Source organism: Mustela nigripes, chromosome 4, assembly GCF_022355385.1.
Source record: "Mustela nigripes isolate SB6536 chromosome 4, MUSNIG.SB6536, whole genome shotgun sequence".
NCBI lineage: Eukaryota > Metazoa > Chordata > Mammalia > Carnivora > Mustelidae > Mustela > Mustela nigripes.
Window position 1 is genome coordinate 130,121,112 of NC_081560.1, and position 20,582 is coordinate 130,141,693.

The 20,582-nt window shown below is 39.7% G+C and overlaps 1 protein-coding gene across 2 annotated transcripts in view; it reads left to right on the top strand.

The window, feature by feature from the left end:
• Window positions 1–729: 729 nt before the first annotated feature.
• The window catches only part of NRBF2 (nuclear receptor binding factor 2), a 36,305-nt gene continuing 16,452 nt past the window's right edge, over window positions 730–20,582 (top strand). Inside the window, exons 1-2 of one of the 2 annotated variants that reach the window (XM_059397501.1) lie at window positions 730–977; window positions 18,597–18,681. In XM_059397501.1, coding sequence (XP_059253484.1) covers window positions 948–977; window positions 18,597–18,681 — 115 coding nt within the window. In that variant the 5' untranslated portion in view covers window positions 730–947. The remainder of the gene's footprint in view (window positions 978–18,596; window positions 18,682–20,582) is intronic. The other variant, XM_059397502.1, reaches the window with a different exon arrangement.

Below are 20,582 nucleotides of genomic sequence, written 5' to 3' on the forward strand. Positions count from 1 at the left end.
GTAGTCTGGGCATGACTTCAATGAGTTCTCTGCCCAGAATCTGACAAGGATGCAGTCAAGGTGTATGCCTGGGCTCCGACCTCACCTGAAGCTTGGGGTCCTCTTTTAAGATCACATGGCTCTTAAACAAATTCATTTCCTTGAAGCCATGGAACACATGGTGCTTCTCTCCCAGCTCCTTATTTGTACCCTTTACGACATAAATCGCAATTATTTTTTGTCAGCGAATTCCTTGACAAAAGGAATTCCTAGCAGAGTGGTTTAGCACATAACTGCTAACTTAATAAAGTATTCTATTTGGCTATTTGTAACACCTATTACTTCTATTACTTCTGTACACCTATTACTTTCTTAACTAGTATGCTATCATCTAGAGGGCAGAGCCCTTTATCATTCTTTTGTCTCCCTCCAGGGGGAAGTCTAGTCCAGCGAAAAAAATTAGATGCAAGAATAAAGGTGGGAACGGGAGAGCAAGGGAAGACGTGGCAAAGCAGAGGGACTTGAGAAAAGTCGTACGGAAGAAAATGAGAGAGGCCAAAAGCTAAGACAGCCATCTTATTTAAATTTCAAAAAGGCTGTCCACCCCCGACGTGACGTCAGAGAAGGCGTCAAGAAGCTAAAGATACGCCTCTCGCGAGAGGAAAGACCGCCCATGCCCCGCCTCCCCTGAGCCCCACCCACTCCTCCCGCTCCCCACTCCCACCTTGAACCAGCCACGTGTGACGCCAAGACGCGTGCGTGGCCGCGGCGCAGGGGGCGGGCCCGTGGCGCGCCACCGGAGGAGGAAGTGGTGCTGTTGTTGCTCCCTCTGCGCCCAGTGCTGGCTCCCGGGGCGCGGAGAGGGGCAGCTGTCGCCACCGCTGCGTCGCCCCCTCTACTACTCTTTCCCTCCATGTGCCCCTGCGCCGTTGCTCCCCTTCCTCAGGCCGCCGCTTACCCCGGGGTCTATGGAAGTAATGGAAGGACCCCTCAACCTGGTGAGTAGCCCACAGAGGGTCGTGTCCGCGCTAGGGAGCTTTTGCTTCAGGGGTGCTGTTGTGTCTCCGGCGTGCTGCAGATCCTCCAGGCCGGCGGGGGTGGTCCTGAGGGGAAAAGGGGGAGAGCAGGCGTGGTCCCCAGCGGCTCCGCGCTAGCAGCCCCAGACGTTGCCCCCTTCAGTATCCCGGGAAGCTATCAGGTCCCACTTCCCGCCGCCCTGGGGCTCTCCCAGTCGCAGTGCGGTGAGCGAGGGGCTTCCACCAGCGGGGAAAGCCACCTCCTCTTCAGACTGGAGGAAATGCCTCCAAGCGCCACGTAACCACCTCCCTGCAGCCTGGAGGGGCACTGAAGCCGGCAGGGCAGCAGTGGTATGTAGCACGGTTTAACTTCCAACACATAGGGTCCGAAGTCTGAGCCTCCTTTTACTTTGGAGAGTTGGTGGAATAGCCCCTATTTTCCCCCCCCATTTTTCCCTCCACGCATTTCTCACCTACATTCAGATGCATTAACTGAGAATCTCCCCTCTCTAAGTAAGTTAGAGACAGCTGGGGGGGGGTGGACAGGACCGCCCCTGTTTTTAGCTCCGTTTCATCACTTTAGACATCATGAAAATTCGGCAGTGTTTGTGCTTCTCAGGAAAAGCGTACATAGGCTATTTAGTTATTTATGTTTTTAGGCATTTCAGATGTTCCATTAAAACAGCAGCGAGCAACACGGGTTCTTTTCTGAGTGACTGCTGCATCTTTTGGTTTCCTAGAGCGTACCTATTTTGGATACTGAAGTCAGATTACTTAAGGTTGTAGACAGGGGGAACTTTTGGAGTCACACGTTTGCAGTTCATTTGCTGAATGGTGGGCGATGGTGGTATTGGAGAAAGGGAGGTATGGAGAATTAGTTTCTGAGGTTGGAACTCTGAACCCTAGGCTGCATTTAAACCATTCTGTAGAGAAGCAGTCGAGCTTGGTGGTTTTAGTATAGATTCTGAAGCTAGACTGTTTGGATTTCAGTTCTGCCCTCTGTTGCTTAACAGTTCTCTGACCTTGGGCAAATTAGTTGACCTTACCCTGTTTCTGGTTTGTTGTGAGGATTAAAGGAGTAAAGAGGTGTAAACGGCTTAGAACAGCACCTTGTACCTAGTACAATGTAAGAGTTAGCTGTTACAGTAGCCAGACCATAAGCTCTTAATTTAAAAACTCATTTGTGGGGCGCCTGGGTGGCTCAGTGGGCTAAAGCCTCTGCCTTCGGCTCAGGTCATGAGCTCGGGGTCCTGGGATCGAGCCCCACATCAGGCTCTCTGCTCAGCAGGAATTTTGCTTCCCCCTCCCCCAACTCCCGCCCCCTTGCCTGCCTCTCTGCCTACTTGTGATCTCTGTCTGTCAAATTTAAAACAAACAAACAAACAAACAAACAAAAAAACCCCAAAAAAACTTCAGTAAAAACTCATTTGTAAAATGAATGCTTGGACTTGATGCGCTTGAAAAGCCTAGGATTCTAGGATCTATAGGTAATGTTCCCAAATGACTGGTGCCAGGTTAGCTGCTCTGAGAAGCACCTCCTAGTTTTAAGTTGAGCCTACTCCCATTAGTTAAGAGTTGTTTACACTTAAAAGGAATTGGATGAGATTGGTGAGTTTTTTTAAAAACCAGGGATACATCTTGCACTTTTCTGTATTTAAAGTGATGAATAGTTTAAGTGAAATATAATAAATGGCTCAGTACTAAAACTTCACGGGAATATTATTAGAAATAACCAGCAGTTTACAGAGTGCTTCAGAGTTCAAGTGTCCTTGCAAAATGACCATTGGTTCAGTTCCAGTTTGCTTCACTTTATTTGGCTACAGGCTGCAGCATAACTCCAGCCAGCGGCCGCACTCGTGTGTGGGCGCTTGCTTATAAGAAGACTGGAGCTGGGTGACAGTTGAAGATGGAGCAGCAGAATCACCAGTTTAGGAGAAATTAGTTAAATGGGGACAATAGTATTATCTTTCTATAGAGGAGAATTTTGGCAAGAACCTTGTCGAGCAAGCTAGCATAATTCCATTATCCAGCCGTAAGATGTTAATGTGGATAAGTATCAGAGCATTTGAGATTTGAAAGATCTGAGTTGGAAGATAACAGATGAACAGAGATTAACATTTACTTGAATCATTTTAACTGCTAAATGCTAGTGAGAGGCCTCTGACTTTGTCACTCAATTTTAAAAGATAGGTTTTTTTTTTTTTTTTAGATTACCACTTTTTTTTTTATGTCAGCAGTTAACCAACTTAGTATCCAGTAGACTAAACGTGAGAAATAGTTCTCAGTGCTGTGATTTAATGAGTGCCTGTGAAAATCCCAGTAGTTTATATAGGATTTTTCCGTTTCCTTTTTTCTTTTTTTTTAAAAGATTTTATTTATTTATTTGATAGAGATCACAAGTAGGCAGAGAGGCAGGTAGAGAGGGAGAGAGGGAAGCAGGCTCCCCGCTGAGCAGGGAGCCCGATGTGGGACTTGATCTGAGGACCCTGAGATCATAACCTGAGCCGAAGGCAGAGGCTTAACCTACTGAGCCACCCAGGTGTCCTATAAAGGATTTTTCTAATGACATTATAGTATAGTCTAGATTTGTTGTATAAGGACGTATTGTAGTACCTAGATTTATAATTATTTGTCCTCAGAGTATCGTTGGTATTTAGGAAGAACTGGTTCCCAGTTTTACATAAAAATAAGCCTAGACTGATAGAAATAAAGTAATTACTTAGATAGTGGGTCACAAGTTACTTTAATAATCATGACCTTTTCTAACAGTAGTTCTGAATTAATGTACAATACTCACCATTTTCATTCATTGTGAGCTTTGTATATATTGGACTGTGGATTCTATGTCATCTAGTGCTTTTGCTTTAGTATGGATTCTTTTATGTCAGGTTTGCAGTAAGGGCCTTATGTCCTTACTTCCTGGAAGTAGATATTTTAAAATACAGGAGACTGGTCCTAGAATAGTCATTTTAATATATAATACAGATACTGTGTTCTAGTTCTCTGGTTTTTGAAATTGGTTAAAAGAAAAACTAAATCCAATATCCATTGTTGGGTGCAGAGGAATAACTAGTCTTTGGACTGAACAAGTTTGGTTTCATCAGTTTTTTTCTTTTTGTCAATCTTTAATATAGAAAAATTATAGCTTATGAAGTTAACTTAGTGTATATTTAGGCATTTCTTTCCGTTTAATTTTGTCATAGTGAGTGCTGGTAGCAAACATCAGAACTTGTGTGAGATAATTTGTAGTTCTTTGATTTGTTTACTGCCTATTTGGGAAGTGATGTCAGACCTTAATTTACACATGACTGTTGCTCATGCTTTGTTTACCTACTCTGCAAACTCTAAGGACAGGGTGCATGTGACTGTGTGACCGCAGTTGTATGGGTTTGGCTCTATTAAGTGCTGAGAATGTTTTGTTGAGTAACTGAGCTTCCCTCTGGAGTGGTCATTCCTCCTGTAAGACAAGGAATCAGATATCATGGTCCAGAGAACAGCCTTGCGCATACCAGGAGCCTTTATAATTATCCCATCTTACTTAATGGTGACAGTAAAATGTTTAAGGTAAAAAACAGCCTGTTTTGAACTACTTTCTTGTTGCCCTAAAAAATTTTAAGTAAAGTTCATCCTCACAGCTATGTTGGGCTCACTGGAAGTACTCTGGGGAAAGGTAGTAGAGCGCGAAGACTTACCCCAAAATTACTAAGTGCTAGCGTTGGCATCTGGCACTTTACATATATAGTTGACCTTGAACAATGTAGGGATTAGGGGTGCCGGCCTCCTGTGTGGTCAAAAACTCCATGTATAACTTTTGACTCCCCATATACTTTTTTATGATGTATACTGTCAATTTTTATTTATGAGTGTACTACCTTAACCGTAAGTTTCTGTATGTTCCTTTATTATTTTTCATGTTTTCCGTATATTCAATAATAATCATAAGTAATTTTTTAAAACGTTTATTTATGGGGTGCCTGGGTGGCTCAGTGGGTTAAGGCCTCTGCCTTTGGCTCAGGTCATGATCCCAGATTCCTGGGATTGAGCCTCCCATGGGGCTCTCTGCTCAGTGGGGAGCCTGCTTCCCCCTGCCTTCTCTCTCTCCCTGCCTTGCTGCCTACTTGTGATCTCTGTCAGATGAATAAATAAAATCTTTTTAAAAAAAATAGAAGGTTTTCTTAATTTGGGGGGTGGGGGAGGGACAGTGGAAGAGGGAGAGAGACTCTCAGGCAGACTCTGCTGAACACAGAGCCTGATGTGGGACTCAGTCCAACGACCCTGAGATCATGACCCTAGCTGAAATCAAGAGTCCAGTGTTGAACCAGCTGAGTCACCCAGGCGCCTTCCCCCCGCATAAAGAATATTATTAATAAATGAGAACATAATTTAAAAATGCCTCTATTATTTTACCAGTATTTACATAAACTTAAATATTTGTTTCCATGACCCTAATAGTCTTACTTATTTAATGTTTCAAGTTTTTATTTAAATTCTAGTTAACATACAGTGTAATACTAGTTTCAGGAGTAGAATTTAGTAATTTGTCACATGTAACACCCAGTGCTCAGTCACAAGTACCCTTAATACTTGTCACCCATTTAGTTTAAACCCCCTGCCCCACCTACCCTTCAGCAACTCTATTTGTTTTCTGTAGTTAAGAATCTTCTTATGGTTTGCTTCTCTCCCTCCCTCTCTCTTTTTTTTCTTTCCCTTATGTTCATCTGTTTTTTTTTTTTTTTTCTCAAATTCCACATATGAGTGAAACCATATATTTGTCTTTGACTTCATTTAGCATGATACTCTCCAGTTCCATCCACTACATTGCAAGTGGCAAGATTTCATTCTTTTTGATGACTAATATTCCATTGTAAATATGTACCACATCTTCTCTATCCATTCACTGGTTGATGGACATTTGGGCTCTCTCCATAATTTGGCTATTGTGATAATGTTGCTATAAATATTGGGATGCACATGTTCCTTTGAATCACTGTTTTTGTATCCTTTGGATAAATTCCTAGTAGTGCAATTGCTGGGTCATAGGGTAGTTTTATTTTTAACTTTTTGAGGAGCCTCTATATTGTTTTCCAGAGTGGCTGCACCAGTTCGCATTCCCACCAATAGTGTAAGAGGATTCCCCTTTCTCCTCATCCTCACCAGTAACTGTTGTTTCCTGACTTGTTAATTTTAACCATTCTGATGTGAGGTGATATCTCATTGTAGTTTTGATTTGTATTTCCCTGATAATGAGTGATGTTGAGCATTTTTTCATGTGTCTGCTGGCCATCTGGATGTCTTCTTTGGAAGAATGTCTATTCATATCTTCTGCATACTTCTTAACTGGGTTATTTGTTTTTGGGATGTTGATTTTGATAAGTTCTTTATAGATTTTGGACTAACCCTTCCTCAGATCATTTGCAGATATCTTCTCCCATTCTGAGGGTTGTCTTTTAGTTTTGTTGATGGTTTCCTTGAAGTCCCAGTAGTTCATATTTGCTTTTGTTTCCCTTGCCTCTGGAGATGTATCTAGTAAGAAGTTGCTATGACTAATGTTAGAGGGGTTCTCCTCTAGGATTTTGATAGTTTTTTATGTCACATTTAGGTCTTCCATCCATTTTGAATTTATTTTTGTGTATGGTGTAAGGAAGTGATCCAGTTTCATTCTTTTGCATGTTGCTGTCCAGTTTTCCCAACTCCCTAAAGATTTAACTACTCCTAGCCTACTGTTGACTGGAAGTCTTTTTTTTTTTTTTTTTTTAATTTTATTTATTTATCAGAGAGAGAGAGGGGAAGAGAGAGAGCACAGGCAGACAGAATGGCAGGCAGAGGCAGAGGGAGAAGCAGGCTCCCTGCTGAGCAAAGAGCCCGATATGGGACGCTGGGATCATGACCTGAGCTGAAGGCAGCTGCTTTACCAACTGAGCCACCCAGGTGTCCCTGTTGACTGGAAGTCTTAACCAATAACATAAACAGTTGATTAGCACATATTTTGTATATATATTATGTACCATTTTCTTATAATAAACTAGAGAAAAAATACTAAAATCATAAGGAATGTACTTTGCGATACTACACTGTATTTACTGAAAAAAAATCCAGGTATAAGTGGACCTGTGCAGTTTGAACCACTGTTGTTCAAGGGTCAACTGTATTATTTATCTTCTTAGTAGCTGTATATTTCACCATTTTACAGACGAAGATACTGAAATGCAGAGTAAATGGTGATAGTAGGATTTGAAAGCAAGATTCTCATTAAAATAGTGATCTTAGTATTAGATCAGTGTTTGCCCATTTGGTTTTTTTATTTTTATTTTTTTAATATTTTATTTATTTATTTGACAGAGAGATCACAAGTAGGCAGAGAGGCAGGCAGAGAGAGGGGGGAAAGCAGGCTCCCCACTGAGCAGAGAGCCCGATGCGATAACAGGCTTGGTCCCAGGACCCTCAGACCATGAACTGAGCCGAAGGCAGAGGCTTGAGTGCCTTGGGTGCCACTCATTTGTTTTGACTGATCTGCAGTGAGATTTTTATGTAATGACCAGGACACATATACATATGCCTGTATTACTGCAGAGCTGCCACATTATGCATATGCCTCTTGAAATTGTGGGAAATACAGGGGCTTCCAAAACAAAACTCTAATATTCACTATTGCAATATTTTTAAAAAACGAACGTTTGCTATTACTGTGTAATACTTCATATTAGGTTTTTAAAGCTCTAATATTTCCTATTAGAGCTTAAATATTTACTGTAATATTTACTACTAGGTTTTTTAAATGCTGGTTTTGACCCACTAAATTGATTTCACAACTTACTGGGGGTAAGTATCCTATAGTTTGTCTTCACAGATGGTGGCAGTTCTGAAGTAAGCTACACTGGAAATGAAGTAGCAAAAAAGATGCAGCAGAGCTGCATGTGGGAGAAATTGATCATTAGAGTTAAAACCAAAAACAGGTCTTGGACTTCTCTAACACTTGAGCAGTTATCTTTAGTTACATTACGTTAGTTTGATGGGTCAGTTCAGTACTTTACTGTTAGGAGGTACTACTTTTCTGTGGGAGACTTACAGTGAATTTATTGGGGAAGGGAGGAGAGTGAATGTGGCTTCTCTTTTGCTCTCTATTGAAGACCCTGCCACAAGGTTCAGAAGGACATTACATTTTTCTCTACCTTTTTAGTATTGTGTTTGTTATGGTGTTCTCTTCCTGTCATCTTTATGTACAGCTTTCCCCAAGGACACAGAAATAAATACATGAAAAGTAATAGAAAGTAAAACTCTTTTCCTTTGGGAAAAAAAGACAATATTGAGTCTATTTTTAAAGCAGTATGTGGAAGTAGGAAGTACTTCTTGGTGGGGGCAGTCACTAAATAATTTAGTTGTAGTTAGGATTTTCACTGGTTGCAGGTGATGAAAGCCACTTAAGATTAGCAAATGCCAAAAGAGATAATTTATTGAAAGGGATAGTGTATTGGAATCAAAAGAATGGTGCAGGAAGGCCAGAGCTACAATGTAGGTGGGTCTAAGAACTTGGGGGACCTGAGGCTCAAAGTTAATCAGATTCTCCCTCTGCCTCTTCAGGCTTGACTGCTTTACTTCTCTCCGCAGACTTACATTATTTGATTAATTCCTGAATATCACATTAGTTAAAACCACTTAAAACTTTCTTGACAGATGCTCTGTTCCTAAGCTTGAAAATCTAGTGGAAGAGATTCTTTATGTGTCCAGAGGACAAGGTAATATAAGATCATGGCAACTTCATAAGAGTCCTGTTGATTACCTAGGAAGAAGAGCAGTTCACACACAGAAGGAGTTGTGTGTGAAGTTATTTGTGAAGCGTTAGCTGTTTCTAACAAAGATTCAGCAAGGGAGGAATTTGTACAGGACACACAGTAAGACATTACTAAATCTGGAGCTCTTTTACTTTTTATAAATGTTTTAGAACATTTGTAGTATTGGGCTTTCATTTGTATTGAAGACAGAATAGGAACATTTCTGGTTAAAATGCCCAGGAGATTGGTTGTTGGATGAAATAGTGAATGAAGTGCACCAAGGACCAATTCTTTCTTTGTATATATGTATATACATATGTATAGTTATTTTTAGATTTTGATGCAGAGTTTTATTCTGATATTTTTTTGAAATACAGTAATGTTCTGTCAGCATTTACCAGTCTCCCATCCTTCTGTGCAACTTAGCATTCATTCCCTTATCCAGCTAACCAACAACTCTGAGTAATTATTGTCTCCTGAGGTACTGTTCTGGACCTCAAGGATTCAACAGTGAAGAGCACAAGGTCCCAGTTGTTACAATCTTTGTCCCGTATCTTCAGCTTTCATCTGTTGCATCCTCATTCCATATTTTCTTTAATATCTAAAGCATAGTTACTTTAAGTTCCTCAATATTAATTCCAGCATATGGACTGTCCCTGGGTTTGTTTCCGTTGTCTCTCTCATCATTACCAGTCACTTTTTCCTGATTCACATGCTTAGTAAGTTTATTGTATGTCATGCTTTGTGATGTGTTGTCGAGACTGAAATAGGAGTCTTCCTATAAAGAGTATTTCATGCTGGTTGGCAGTTAAAATACTGGCACATCACCATGATCTAGTCTAAACTTGGTTTTTAGGCTTTGTTAGGGTGCGCCCATTTTAGTTTTACCCTTAATGGCCTAGAGTGGGATCCTTAATCCATAGCGCTGACAGAACTGAAAGCCCTGGTGTTCACCAAGGTTACTGTAGTCTGTCCAGCCTAAACGGCAACCTGTCTCCCCAACGCTGCGTGGCTTCTGAAATGTCTGTGCAGCGTCTGCTAGGTCTCCTGGAGTTATACCTTGTGCATATGCAGTTTAGGCATGGGCTAAAGACCTGAAAGGATTTTTTTAATGCCTGTTCTTAGGTTGTCTTCTTCACTGCAGTTCCCTCCAATCCTGGACCCTCCTCAAATTCCAGTCTTTTGACTCTTGTCCTCATTCCACCTTCCCAGTTAGGTTTTATTTTTCTGCGCTATGTTTTGGAAAGTGATCTCAGGAAGCAAGCCAGGTGAATGTAGGTCTCACCGTGTGCTTATCCTTTTCTTGAAAATGTGGCCTTCTGTTAACTTTTTTGTTCAGTGTCTGTAAACTGTTGTTTTTATATATTGTAGTCAGCTTTGTAATTGTCTACAGCTGGTGGTAAGCCAGTGCTATCTACTGCCTTACAGCTGGGTTATAAATCTAAATCTCCATGAGAATTCAAGAGGTTCTCAACAAAATTACACCAGTTTATTGTAAGCCTAAATGCCAGAAAGTACTTTAGTATGAGATTATAGTATCATGAAGTCTAATATCCAGTACTCAATGACAGTATCACAGCCTCATGAGGATTGGCCAGTTACTGCTTTCCCTACGTCGGTTTCTAGGCGTGCTTGGTTGGCTTAATCAGTAGAGCATGTGATTTTTGATCTCGGGTTGTGAGTTGAAGCCCCACATTGGGTGCAGAGTTTACATTAAAAAAAAATACTTCTAATAGTGTTTGAGGCAGCTTACAGTTAAAGATGAAGATGCCATATATTAGTATATGCATTATACAGCGAAGTATTCCAAGATTTAGGAGCTCAAAATAACACATTTGTTTTCTTACAATTTCTATGAGGCAGAAATAAGGGCACGGCTTAGGTGGGTCCTTTGCTATAGGGTTTCAAGACTGATGTCAGGGTATCATTTGGGGTTGCAGTTCTATTTGAAGGTTCCACTGGGGCAGGAGCTACTTCCAAGTTCACTCATATGGTTGATGGTAGGATTTAATTCCTTGAAGGCTCTGTGATCAGCTTTTGGATACAGTTCCTTGCTGGCTGTTGGCAAACTACCCTCACTTTTTTCCATGTGAGCCTTTCCATAGGGCAGTTCACAACAGGACTGTTGGCTTCATTAAAGTGAGCATGGGAGAGAAAATGCTACCAGGATGGAAGTGGCAGTCTTTTGTAAACTAACCGTCTGAATCAACAAAGAATATCAAAAAAATACAATTCTTTGGGACTATATCAAACTAATAAGCTGTACAGCAAAGGAAATCGTTGACAAAATGAATGGGAGAAAATATTTGCAAATTATACATCTGATAAAGTGTTAATGCCTAAAATATATAAGGAATTCATATAACTCAATAGCAGAAAATCAAACATCCAATTAAAAAATGGGCTGAGGATCTGAGTAGATAGGCATTATTCCTTTTTTTTAAAAGATTTTATTTATTTATTAGAAAAAGAAAGAGCATGAGTGGAGGAGGCAACAAACGGAAAAGCAGGATACCCTGCTGAGTAGGGAGCCCAACTTGGGACTCAATCCCAGAACCCTGGGATCATGACCTGAGCTGAAGGCAGACACTTAACCAACTGAACCACCCAAATGCTCCAAATAGACATTTTTCCATAGGAGACATGCAGATGGCGAATTGGTACAGGAAAAAATACTTAACATCACTGATACCAGGGAGATAGACGCACATCAAAACCACAGTGAGATACCATTTCACCCATATTAGAACGGCTAATATAAAAAAGACTAGAAATGACAGTTGTTGGCTAGGATGTAAAGAGAAGAGAACCCTTGCGCACTATTGCTGGGAATGCAAATTGGAGCAGCCACTATGGAAAACAGTATGAAAGCTCCTAAAATAAAAAGTAAGAATGGACCTACCTTATGATCCAACAGTTCCACTTCTGGGTGTTTGAAGAAAATGAAAGCACTAACTTGAAAAGTTATATGGACCCTATGTTCTTTGAAGCATTACTTCTAATAGCCAAGATACGGAAACAACCTAAGTTTCCCTTGCTGGATGAATGGATAAAGATGTGGTATTTATACAGTGGGATATTATTCAGATACACACACACACACACACACACACGATAAGATCTTCTCATTTATGGCAAAATGAATGGACATAGAGGTCATCATGTGATATGAAGTAAGAGAAAGACAGACGTGTGATTTTACTTACGTATGGAACTTAAAAGGCAAAAAAAACCCCAAAAACAAGCTCATAGAGCAGATTGGTATTTGCCTTAGGTGATGGTGAGGGGTGGTCAGAATAGATGGAGGAGGTCAGAAAATATAAACTTGTGGTTATAAATAAATCCTAGGATAGAATGTATAGCATGGTGACTGTTGCTGATAATACTGTTTGTGTATTTGAAAGTTGCAAAGATAGTATATCTTAAAAATCTCCGTCTGAAGAAAAAGGTTTTGGGGCATCTGGATGGCTCAGTTGGTTAAGTGACTATTGATTTTGGCTCAGATCATGATCTCTTAATCTCATGAGATTAAGCCCCACGTTGAGCCTGCTTAAGATTCTCTCTCCCTCAGCTCACTACCTCTTAAAAAAAAAAAAAAGTTTTTTTGTAATAATGTAAGGTGTGTGATGTTAAATAGACTTACTGTGATCATTTTGCAGTATACACAAATATCAAATCATGTACATCTGAAACTAGTATAATGTTACATGTCAACTATACTTGAATTAAAAAAGGAAATAGCCTATGGGAAGCAGCTACTAATGATTAGTTAACTGTGATGTATTAGAATGAAAAAGATAATTAGGACAGAAAACACTGATTTTTATTTTGAAGTATAGTTGACATAGTGTTATATATTTCAGGTGAACAATGTAGTGATTTAATAATTCTGTATATTATGCAGTGCTCACCAAAGTTACCATATGTTATTAAGTGTTCTTGATTATATTCCCTGTGCTGCACTTTTCATCTCTGTTCCTTATTTATTTATTTATTTATTTATTTATTTATTTCTTCTTCTTTTTTATTGAGGTATAATTGACACACAATATATTAGTTTCATGTATGCACCATACTGGTTTGATATTTTAAGCATTGCAAGTTGATCCTCACAAGTCTTGTTATCCGATAATTATTTTGTAAGTGGAAGTTTGTATCTCTTAATTCCTTACACCTATTTGGTTCATCAACCCACCCCTCTTCCCTCTGACAACCACCAGTTCTCTGTTTGTTTCTGTTTTGTTGTTTTGGAAAACACTGATTTTTATGAAAGATTTATACACTTACAAGAAATCTGGAGGGTTAAAACAGACAAAAAATTGAGCTCATTTATTTACCAGCAAGGGAAATGAAAATGGGTTAATGGAGTTGAAGGTCTTTTTTTTTTTTTTTTTTAATTTTTATTTATTTATTTGACAGAGAGAGAAATCTCAAGTAGGCAGAGAGGAGGCAGGCCGAGAGAAGGGAGAAGCAGGTTCCCTGCTGAGCAGAGAGCCCGACGTGGGGCTTGATCCCAGGACCCTGAGACCACCCCACTGAGCCACCCAGGTGCCCCATGGAGTTGAAGATCTTGAACAGTGTTACATTGCCTTTTCTGCCTAACAGTTTCCTGGCCAGTATTGATACTTTGAGAAAAAGATAAATAAAATTTAAGTTTAATTTGTTTTGTTCAGTAGCCAAAATAGATGCATTCTTAGTTTAAACATTTTTTGAATTACTAGTGAATCCACTCATAAAGACCTGGAGTGTCTTTTATCCTTTCTTAATGAATATGAAATAATGAGTTAAATTAAAGCCTTTTCCGTAAACCAGTGCATCTTGAAATACTTGGCAAAAAACTCCCAAGTTATCAGAATTAAAATCTTATCACTGCCCAGACTACTTTTAGAATCTCTCAACAAATATTTCCAGTTCAGTTGCTTCTCGTTCCTGTTTTATTTTGAATTACCAGAGTAACTTTATTTATAGACTTAATATGTTTAATGGCTGTGATTCTGCCAAGAAGAGTATTCAAAGAGATAAATTTTAGGGGCACCTGGGTGGCTCAGTGGGTTAAAGCCTCTACCTTCGGCTCAGGTCATAGTCCCTGGGATCCTGGGTCCTGGGATCAAGCCCTGCAATGGGCTGTCTGCTTAGCAGGGAGCCTGCTTTCCTCCTCCCTCTCTGCCTGCCTGCCTCTCTGCCTACTTGTGATCTCTGTCAAATAAATAAATAAAATCTTTAAAAAAAAAAATAAAGAGATCAATTTTAAATTGAAGGGATCTTAAAAAATTTTTTTTTTAATTTTTTTTAAAGGTTTTATGTATTTATTTGACAGAGAGAGTGAGCACAGGCAGATAGAGTGGCTGGCAGAGGGAGAAGCAGGCTCCCTGCTGAGCAAGGAGCCCAATGTGGGACTCGATCTGAGGTGGCTGGGATCATGACCTGAGCTGAAGGCAGCTGCTTAACCAACTGAGCCACCCAGGCGTCCCTCAAGATGTTTTTTTTTTTTTTTTTTTTTTTTTTAATTTTTTTTTTAAATTTATTTGTCAGAGAGAGAGCGAGCGAGAGCGAGCACAGGCAGACAGAGTGGAAGGAAGAGTCAAAGGGAGAAGCAGGCTCCCTGCGGAGCAAGGAGCCCGATGTGGGACTCGATCCCAGGACGCTGGGATCATGACCTGAGCCGAAGGCAGCTGCTTAACCAACTGAGCCACCCAGGCGTCCCATTTTTTTTTTTTTTTTAAATTTTTTTTTTTAAATTCCTAAAGATTGTTTTAAAAATAAGAAGTATTGGGGTGCCCGGGTGGCTTAGTTGGTTAAGCATCTGACGGTTGATCTCAGGGTCATGAGTTCAAGCCCCATGATGGATCCTACTTAAACAAGAAAGGAAGTATCAATAATAATAATAATGATAAATAAATAAAAATAAGTATTACCAAAATAAATTTCCTGTAATATTGTCACTTAAAAAAAAAAAAGTTTAGTCTCTCCAACTACATTGTGAACTTGATGGCAAATATCACCAAGGGTTCTGTGGTCTTTTAACTAGTTTAATTTTAACAATACTCTCATTTTAGAGATGGGAAAACTCAGGCAGAAAGTTAAGAAAGTGAATTTCATGTGTCTAGTAATTGTTCAAGCTGAGATTTGAATCTAGGCAGTCAGTTCTGTACTGAGTCTGGGCTTGCTAGGTGTCTAACAAGGACTTAGTAGGAGCTGTTTTTGTTTTTTGTTTTTGTTTTTCTTAATAGGGAATTTGATTGCTGTGGTGTCAAATAACCTAGAGTAGGTGTGTGTTTTTATTTATTTATTTAAAGATTTTATTTATTTGACAGAGAGATATCACAAGTAGGCAGAGGCAGGCAGAGGGAGGCGGGGGTGGGGGGGAGGAGGGAAGCCGACTTCCTTTTTGAGCAGAGAGCCTGATGTGGGGCTTGGTCCCAGGACCCGGAGATCATGACCTGAGCTGAAGGCAGAGGCTGAATTCACTGAGCCACCCAGGTGCCTGGGTATGTGTTTTTAAATGAGCTGTAACTCCTGAATTGGCAGAGTGATCAGAGATTGGACTTTACATGGGGAGGTTTTTAGTGAATGTAGGAGAGGTAAGAGATCCTGTTTTCACCACTTGAGGACTTTTTGTCTCTTTGGTGTTCAAGAAGCAATTTTTTCTGTTACTTTGGAGCTTGAAGTTGAATTAGGAAGTTTCATAAGTATAGTACAACATAGAAAGTGGTTAATGTCATCAGAGACACAGATCATAGAGACATGGTGTCAGAGTGAGGTGACCTAGAGCGTCCCATACCTGCTTCTCAGTGTGTCCAGGAGCCAGCTGTGCTTCACCTGCATGTACTCTAGACCAGTGGAATTAGTCTGTGTTTTAACCAGATCCCCAGGTGATTTGTATTCCATGAAAACTTGAAGCATCAATCTGTTCCACTTCTATCACTTCACAGAGCCTGAAGGATGACGTAATTTAACTAGTTAGTGGTAAAGCCAAGACTTGAGCCCAGAGCCCTGGGTTCATGGTAGGGGTGGATCTGCACTTGCCATGCATAGTTAGGAGGTACTTTGAAATTTCAGAGCAGGTTTGTCTCTTATGTATGGCTTCTTGCAACGCTCAGAAAGGTTAAGGCACTTATAGATGGACCCCTTTCTTTATTTTTCATTTACTGCCTAGACTTAGAGTCTTGTGCCACTTGCTTTAACTAAATTATCAGAACACATAGAGAAATTGTGTTGATTATAACTTAGCTTTCTTCATGTAGATTCTTTTCCCAAAAGATCTGTACCACTTCTGGGTACTATAAAATAACTCCTGGTTCAGAGCACATTTTTTTTTTTTTGCTCAGCTAAAAGTATTTTAAGCCCTTAGCCATTTCTTTTACCTGTTATTATTTTCAGGAATAAATTGAGAGTTAGGAGGAAAGTTTTATTATTATTTGAGGAATAAAAGTCTCTGAAACAGTTGAAATGAATGATCATGCTTTTAAAGAGTGTCGCTGGGTCTTCCTTACAAAAATAGAAGGGAAAATGTAAACAGCAAGCATTGCTGAGTGCTGTTTTCTACTTTTGTTTTCACCTCTGTTTTACATTGAGTATGATTTGCAAACATGCCCAGAATATTTCTAATCTCAATTGCAAAACCGAATTCTCTGAAGTATTTTTATGAGGCATCTGTGGCACAGGTTTTGTTGTTTTTTTTTTTTTTAATTTTATTTTTTAAAAAGATTTTATTTATTTATTTGACAGAGAGAGAGAGAGTGAGAGTGAGTGAGTGTGTGTGAGAGAAGGAACACAAGCAGAGGGAGTGGGAGAGGGAGAAACAGGCTTGCCGCTGAGCAGGGAGCCCGATTCGGGGCTCGATCCCAGGACCCCGGGATCGTGACTGAGCCAAAGGCAGATGCTTAATGACTGAGCCACCCAGGTGCCTCCGTGGCACAGTTTTTGAAAAGCATTCAAGATAAATCACTTTACACCTGACAGAACAGATTTGCTTTTTGTCTTCTTAAAACGTTGAGGGAAAGGGGCACGTGACTGGCTCTGTTGGAAGAGCATGTGATTGTTGATCTCGGGGTTGTGAGTTCAAGCCGCTCATTGGGTATAGAGATTACTAAAGAAATGAAGTTGAACAGTTTCTTTTTTTTTAAATTGTGGTTAAGTACACATAGCATACAATTTACTCTCTTTATCATTTTTTACTCTCTTTATCATTTTTTAAGTACAAAGTATAGTAGCAAGTATATTCACTTGTTGTGCAGCAGGTCTCCAGAACTTTTCACCTTGCAAAACTGAAACTCTGCACCTTCAACAACTGCTCAGTTTTCTCTTCTGCCACCCTCAGCAACCATTTCACCTTGTTTTTATGAGTTTGACAGCATTAGATACTCACATAAATGGGATCATACAGTATTTGTCTTTTTGTAACTGTTTATTTTATATTTTATTATTAGCGTAATGTCCTCTTTGTAGCATGTGTCACCCATGTTGTAGCATGTGTCAGAATTTACTTCCTTTGCAAGGCTGAATACGAATTCCTGTGTGTGTGTGTATGTATGTATGTATGTGTGTGTACACACACATGCATGGATGTCGCATTTTGTTCCTCATTGATCTATTGATGCACATTTGGGTTGATTCACCTTTTGACTATTCTGATTAATGCTGCTGTGAATGTGTGTGTAGAGTGCTTTTCATTTTTTTTCCCCAAGAAGCTTTGCTAAATCATTTGTTTGTTAATGTGAGAAAAACTACAGTAGTTAGAAGAATTGCACTGATATTTCTGTCTGTCTTCTTGCCTGCTAATATATAACCTTAGGTAAGATATATGGCCCTTGGGAGTCTGCTGGGCCTTCTTATGTCAGAAAGGGAGTCTTGGAAAGTTGCAGGAATTCTTTTTTTTTTTTTTTTTAAGATTTTATTCATTTATTCATGAGAGAGAGAGAGGCAGAGGGAGAAGTAGGCCTCCCAGGGAGCAGGGAGCCGGGAGCCGGATGTGGGACTCATCCCAGGACTCTGGAATCATTATCTGAAATGAAGGCAGACACTTAAACAACTGAACCCCCCAGGCACCCATTTGCAGGAATTCTTAAAGTGTAGCACAGATTCAGAGAGGCCAATGACTACTTACTAATCCATTTTCCTTTACATTTCCTTTCGTCATTTGCTTTTGGGAGTTCTGAGTTTATCTTTGTTGATTTGGTCAGTGGTTCTTGAGAAGGAAATCACTGTAATATTAAATATTTGTATAGTTTTTCCTTTCGTCATTTGCTTTTGGGAGTTCTGAGTTTATCTTTGTTGATTTGGTCAGTGGTTCTTGAGAAGGAAATCACTGTAATATTAAATATTTGTATAGTTAATTCTTCAGCTGTACAGTGTACAGATTTTTATCTTAAAAACAAAAAGTCAATGTAATGTTGGAAGGGAAGAATGAGTTGATATAAGAGAAGCTTGGCTTTTCTGTAAGTAGTTTCCTGATTATAGTTGTTGAATGATACAAACTAGTGAAAGATCTGCAAGATGATTTTTGTTTTGAAAGGAGATTGTTAAAAATCAAGTAAATACACATTTTAGATAACAATCTGTGATTGAACTCTTCATTAATCTCTGAATAGTGGAAAAATGTGAGTCACTGAAGGAATTAAGTGCCTGGTGTGAAACTTAATGGTTTATGGGTAGAGTTGAGAAAAGTTGCCAGTCCTTTCAGCTCAAGGAGCTATCCACTAGATTTCTCACCGATGTAGCCGTACTGGTTTGCTATATGGCAAAAAAGGGTATCATTTATCTTGTCAAAAAAATTTTTTTTAAGTCAAGTCTTTTTATAATTTAGAGGAATTTCGGAATGTTTGTCTTCTAGGCTCATCAACAGAGCAGACGAGCAGATCGTTTATTAGCTGCAGGGAAATACGAAGAGGCTATTTCTTGTCACAAAAAGGCTTCCGGTGAGTATTTTTCTAAAGAAATACTGAGTCTAAAACTGGAGTGCAGTTTTTTTTCTCCAGCATCTCTCAACAGTATATTCAGAACGAAAGTCACAATAGTAAAGATGTGTTGTTACCCTGCATATACAGCGTTGACGCTACTGGCCCATGAGAACATTGGTTTGGATTACTGTTCCAGTGAGTATGTTGGATTTCCCAGTTCTTCCTAATCTAGTCTTCCTAAACCATGAGGGTTCCATATGCCATATTATTGGTAAATGACTCTGGACACAGGTTTCTGAATCCAAAGGTTCCCTTTTCTTTGTTTGTTATTTTGTGAGTCAAGTGATGAAGTTTATTAAGTGAAGACACAGAAAAAGCTCTCAAGAGTGAGAGGGGTCCTGACAGGGTTGCCCTGAATCCAAAGATTCCTAAAGGTAAATGTGCTTGCAAGGAGTCTACCTGTTTATCTTAGTTGTTAGGGAAAATGGATTTCAAATAGTTAGCTGTTTTGGGTTATGAAAGTAATAACTGAATTAATTTTAACCAATCAGTTTTCACTGAATTTCTGTTTTCTAAGATGCTGATGACACTCTTTCTTTAGCTTCTTTCTGAGTATTTCATCTGTACATTCATGCCTATGGTATTTGCTGCTGATTGCTTTCTTTTCAGTGTGAAATTTAGGATTAATAACTTCTCATCAAACTGTTATTTTATCCCAGTCAGTTGTACAGTTCAGCATATGTTGAACTCAGAAAAAGATCTTTGGGGTCTGTTTTGTAAAGACTGGTTTCTCGTGGCTGGTTAACAAACCTAGAAGCTTTGGGGAGGGAGTGTTCTACTCATGCTGCATTCAAAATAGGCCACCTTTCTTAGAGAAAGTCCTGTAGTCTTTCTGGTGGAGGAAGACACTTTTTTTTTTTCCTTTCAGGCTGCTGTGTTGATTAAAGCCATGTTGTTTCTTGGCAGAGTGTACCCCTCCAGTGTTGCCTTAGTGCTGAAATACAGACCACACAGTGGACTCCGGTTTGAATAAGTTCTTTTATGTCATTGGTTTTTGCCTACACACCTATGATTTTCAGAGAAAATTTCAGGCCTTGTTTTTAAAGAATAAGTTTTGCCACTGAAGTGTATTCCTTAAGCAGTAGGGTTGATTGCATAATACATACCCTGTAAGTGTTTGTTAATGAATTTTTATGGTGAGTTTTATGGAGAGCTTTTTTTTTTTTTTTAAAGATTTTATTTATTTATTTGTCAGAGAGAGAGCGAGCGAGAGCGAGCATAGGCAGACAGAGTGGAAAGCAGAGTCAGAGGGAGAAGCAGGCTCCCTGCGGAGCAAGGAGCCCGATGTGGGACTCGATCCCAGGACGCTGGGACCATGACCTGAGCCGAAGGCAGCTGCTTAACCAACTGAGCCACCCAGGCGTCCCTTATGGAGAGCTTTTATACAAAATTAAACTTGGCAGCTAGTACTCTTTAAATCTTTCATAAACCATATTTTGTTGTGAATCAAATTGTTAAATTTATAGTCACCTCACAGAAAAGACAATGTACTATACTGTTTAAAAAAAACAAAACCATTGTTGTGTGTGGTATGCCTGGGTGGCCCAGTTGGTTAAGTATTTGCTTTCGGCTTAAGCCATGTGGGATTGAGCCCTGCATTGGGCTCCCTGCTCAGCGTGCTCTTCTCTTCTCCCACAGCTTGTGCGTGCTCTCTCTCTGTCAAATGAATAAATAAAATATTATTTAGAAATGTTGCGGATGAATGCCACTGACATAAATACATTTGATTAAATAACCCACAGTGGTTGTGGTTACATGTATATAAAATACAATACAGTGGAGTGACCAGCATATGTTGTGCATTGAGCAGTAGGAGATTCTGAGTATATAAAAGGTAGAAAAGTTTCCTTCGTTCCTAA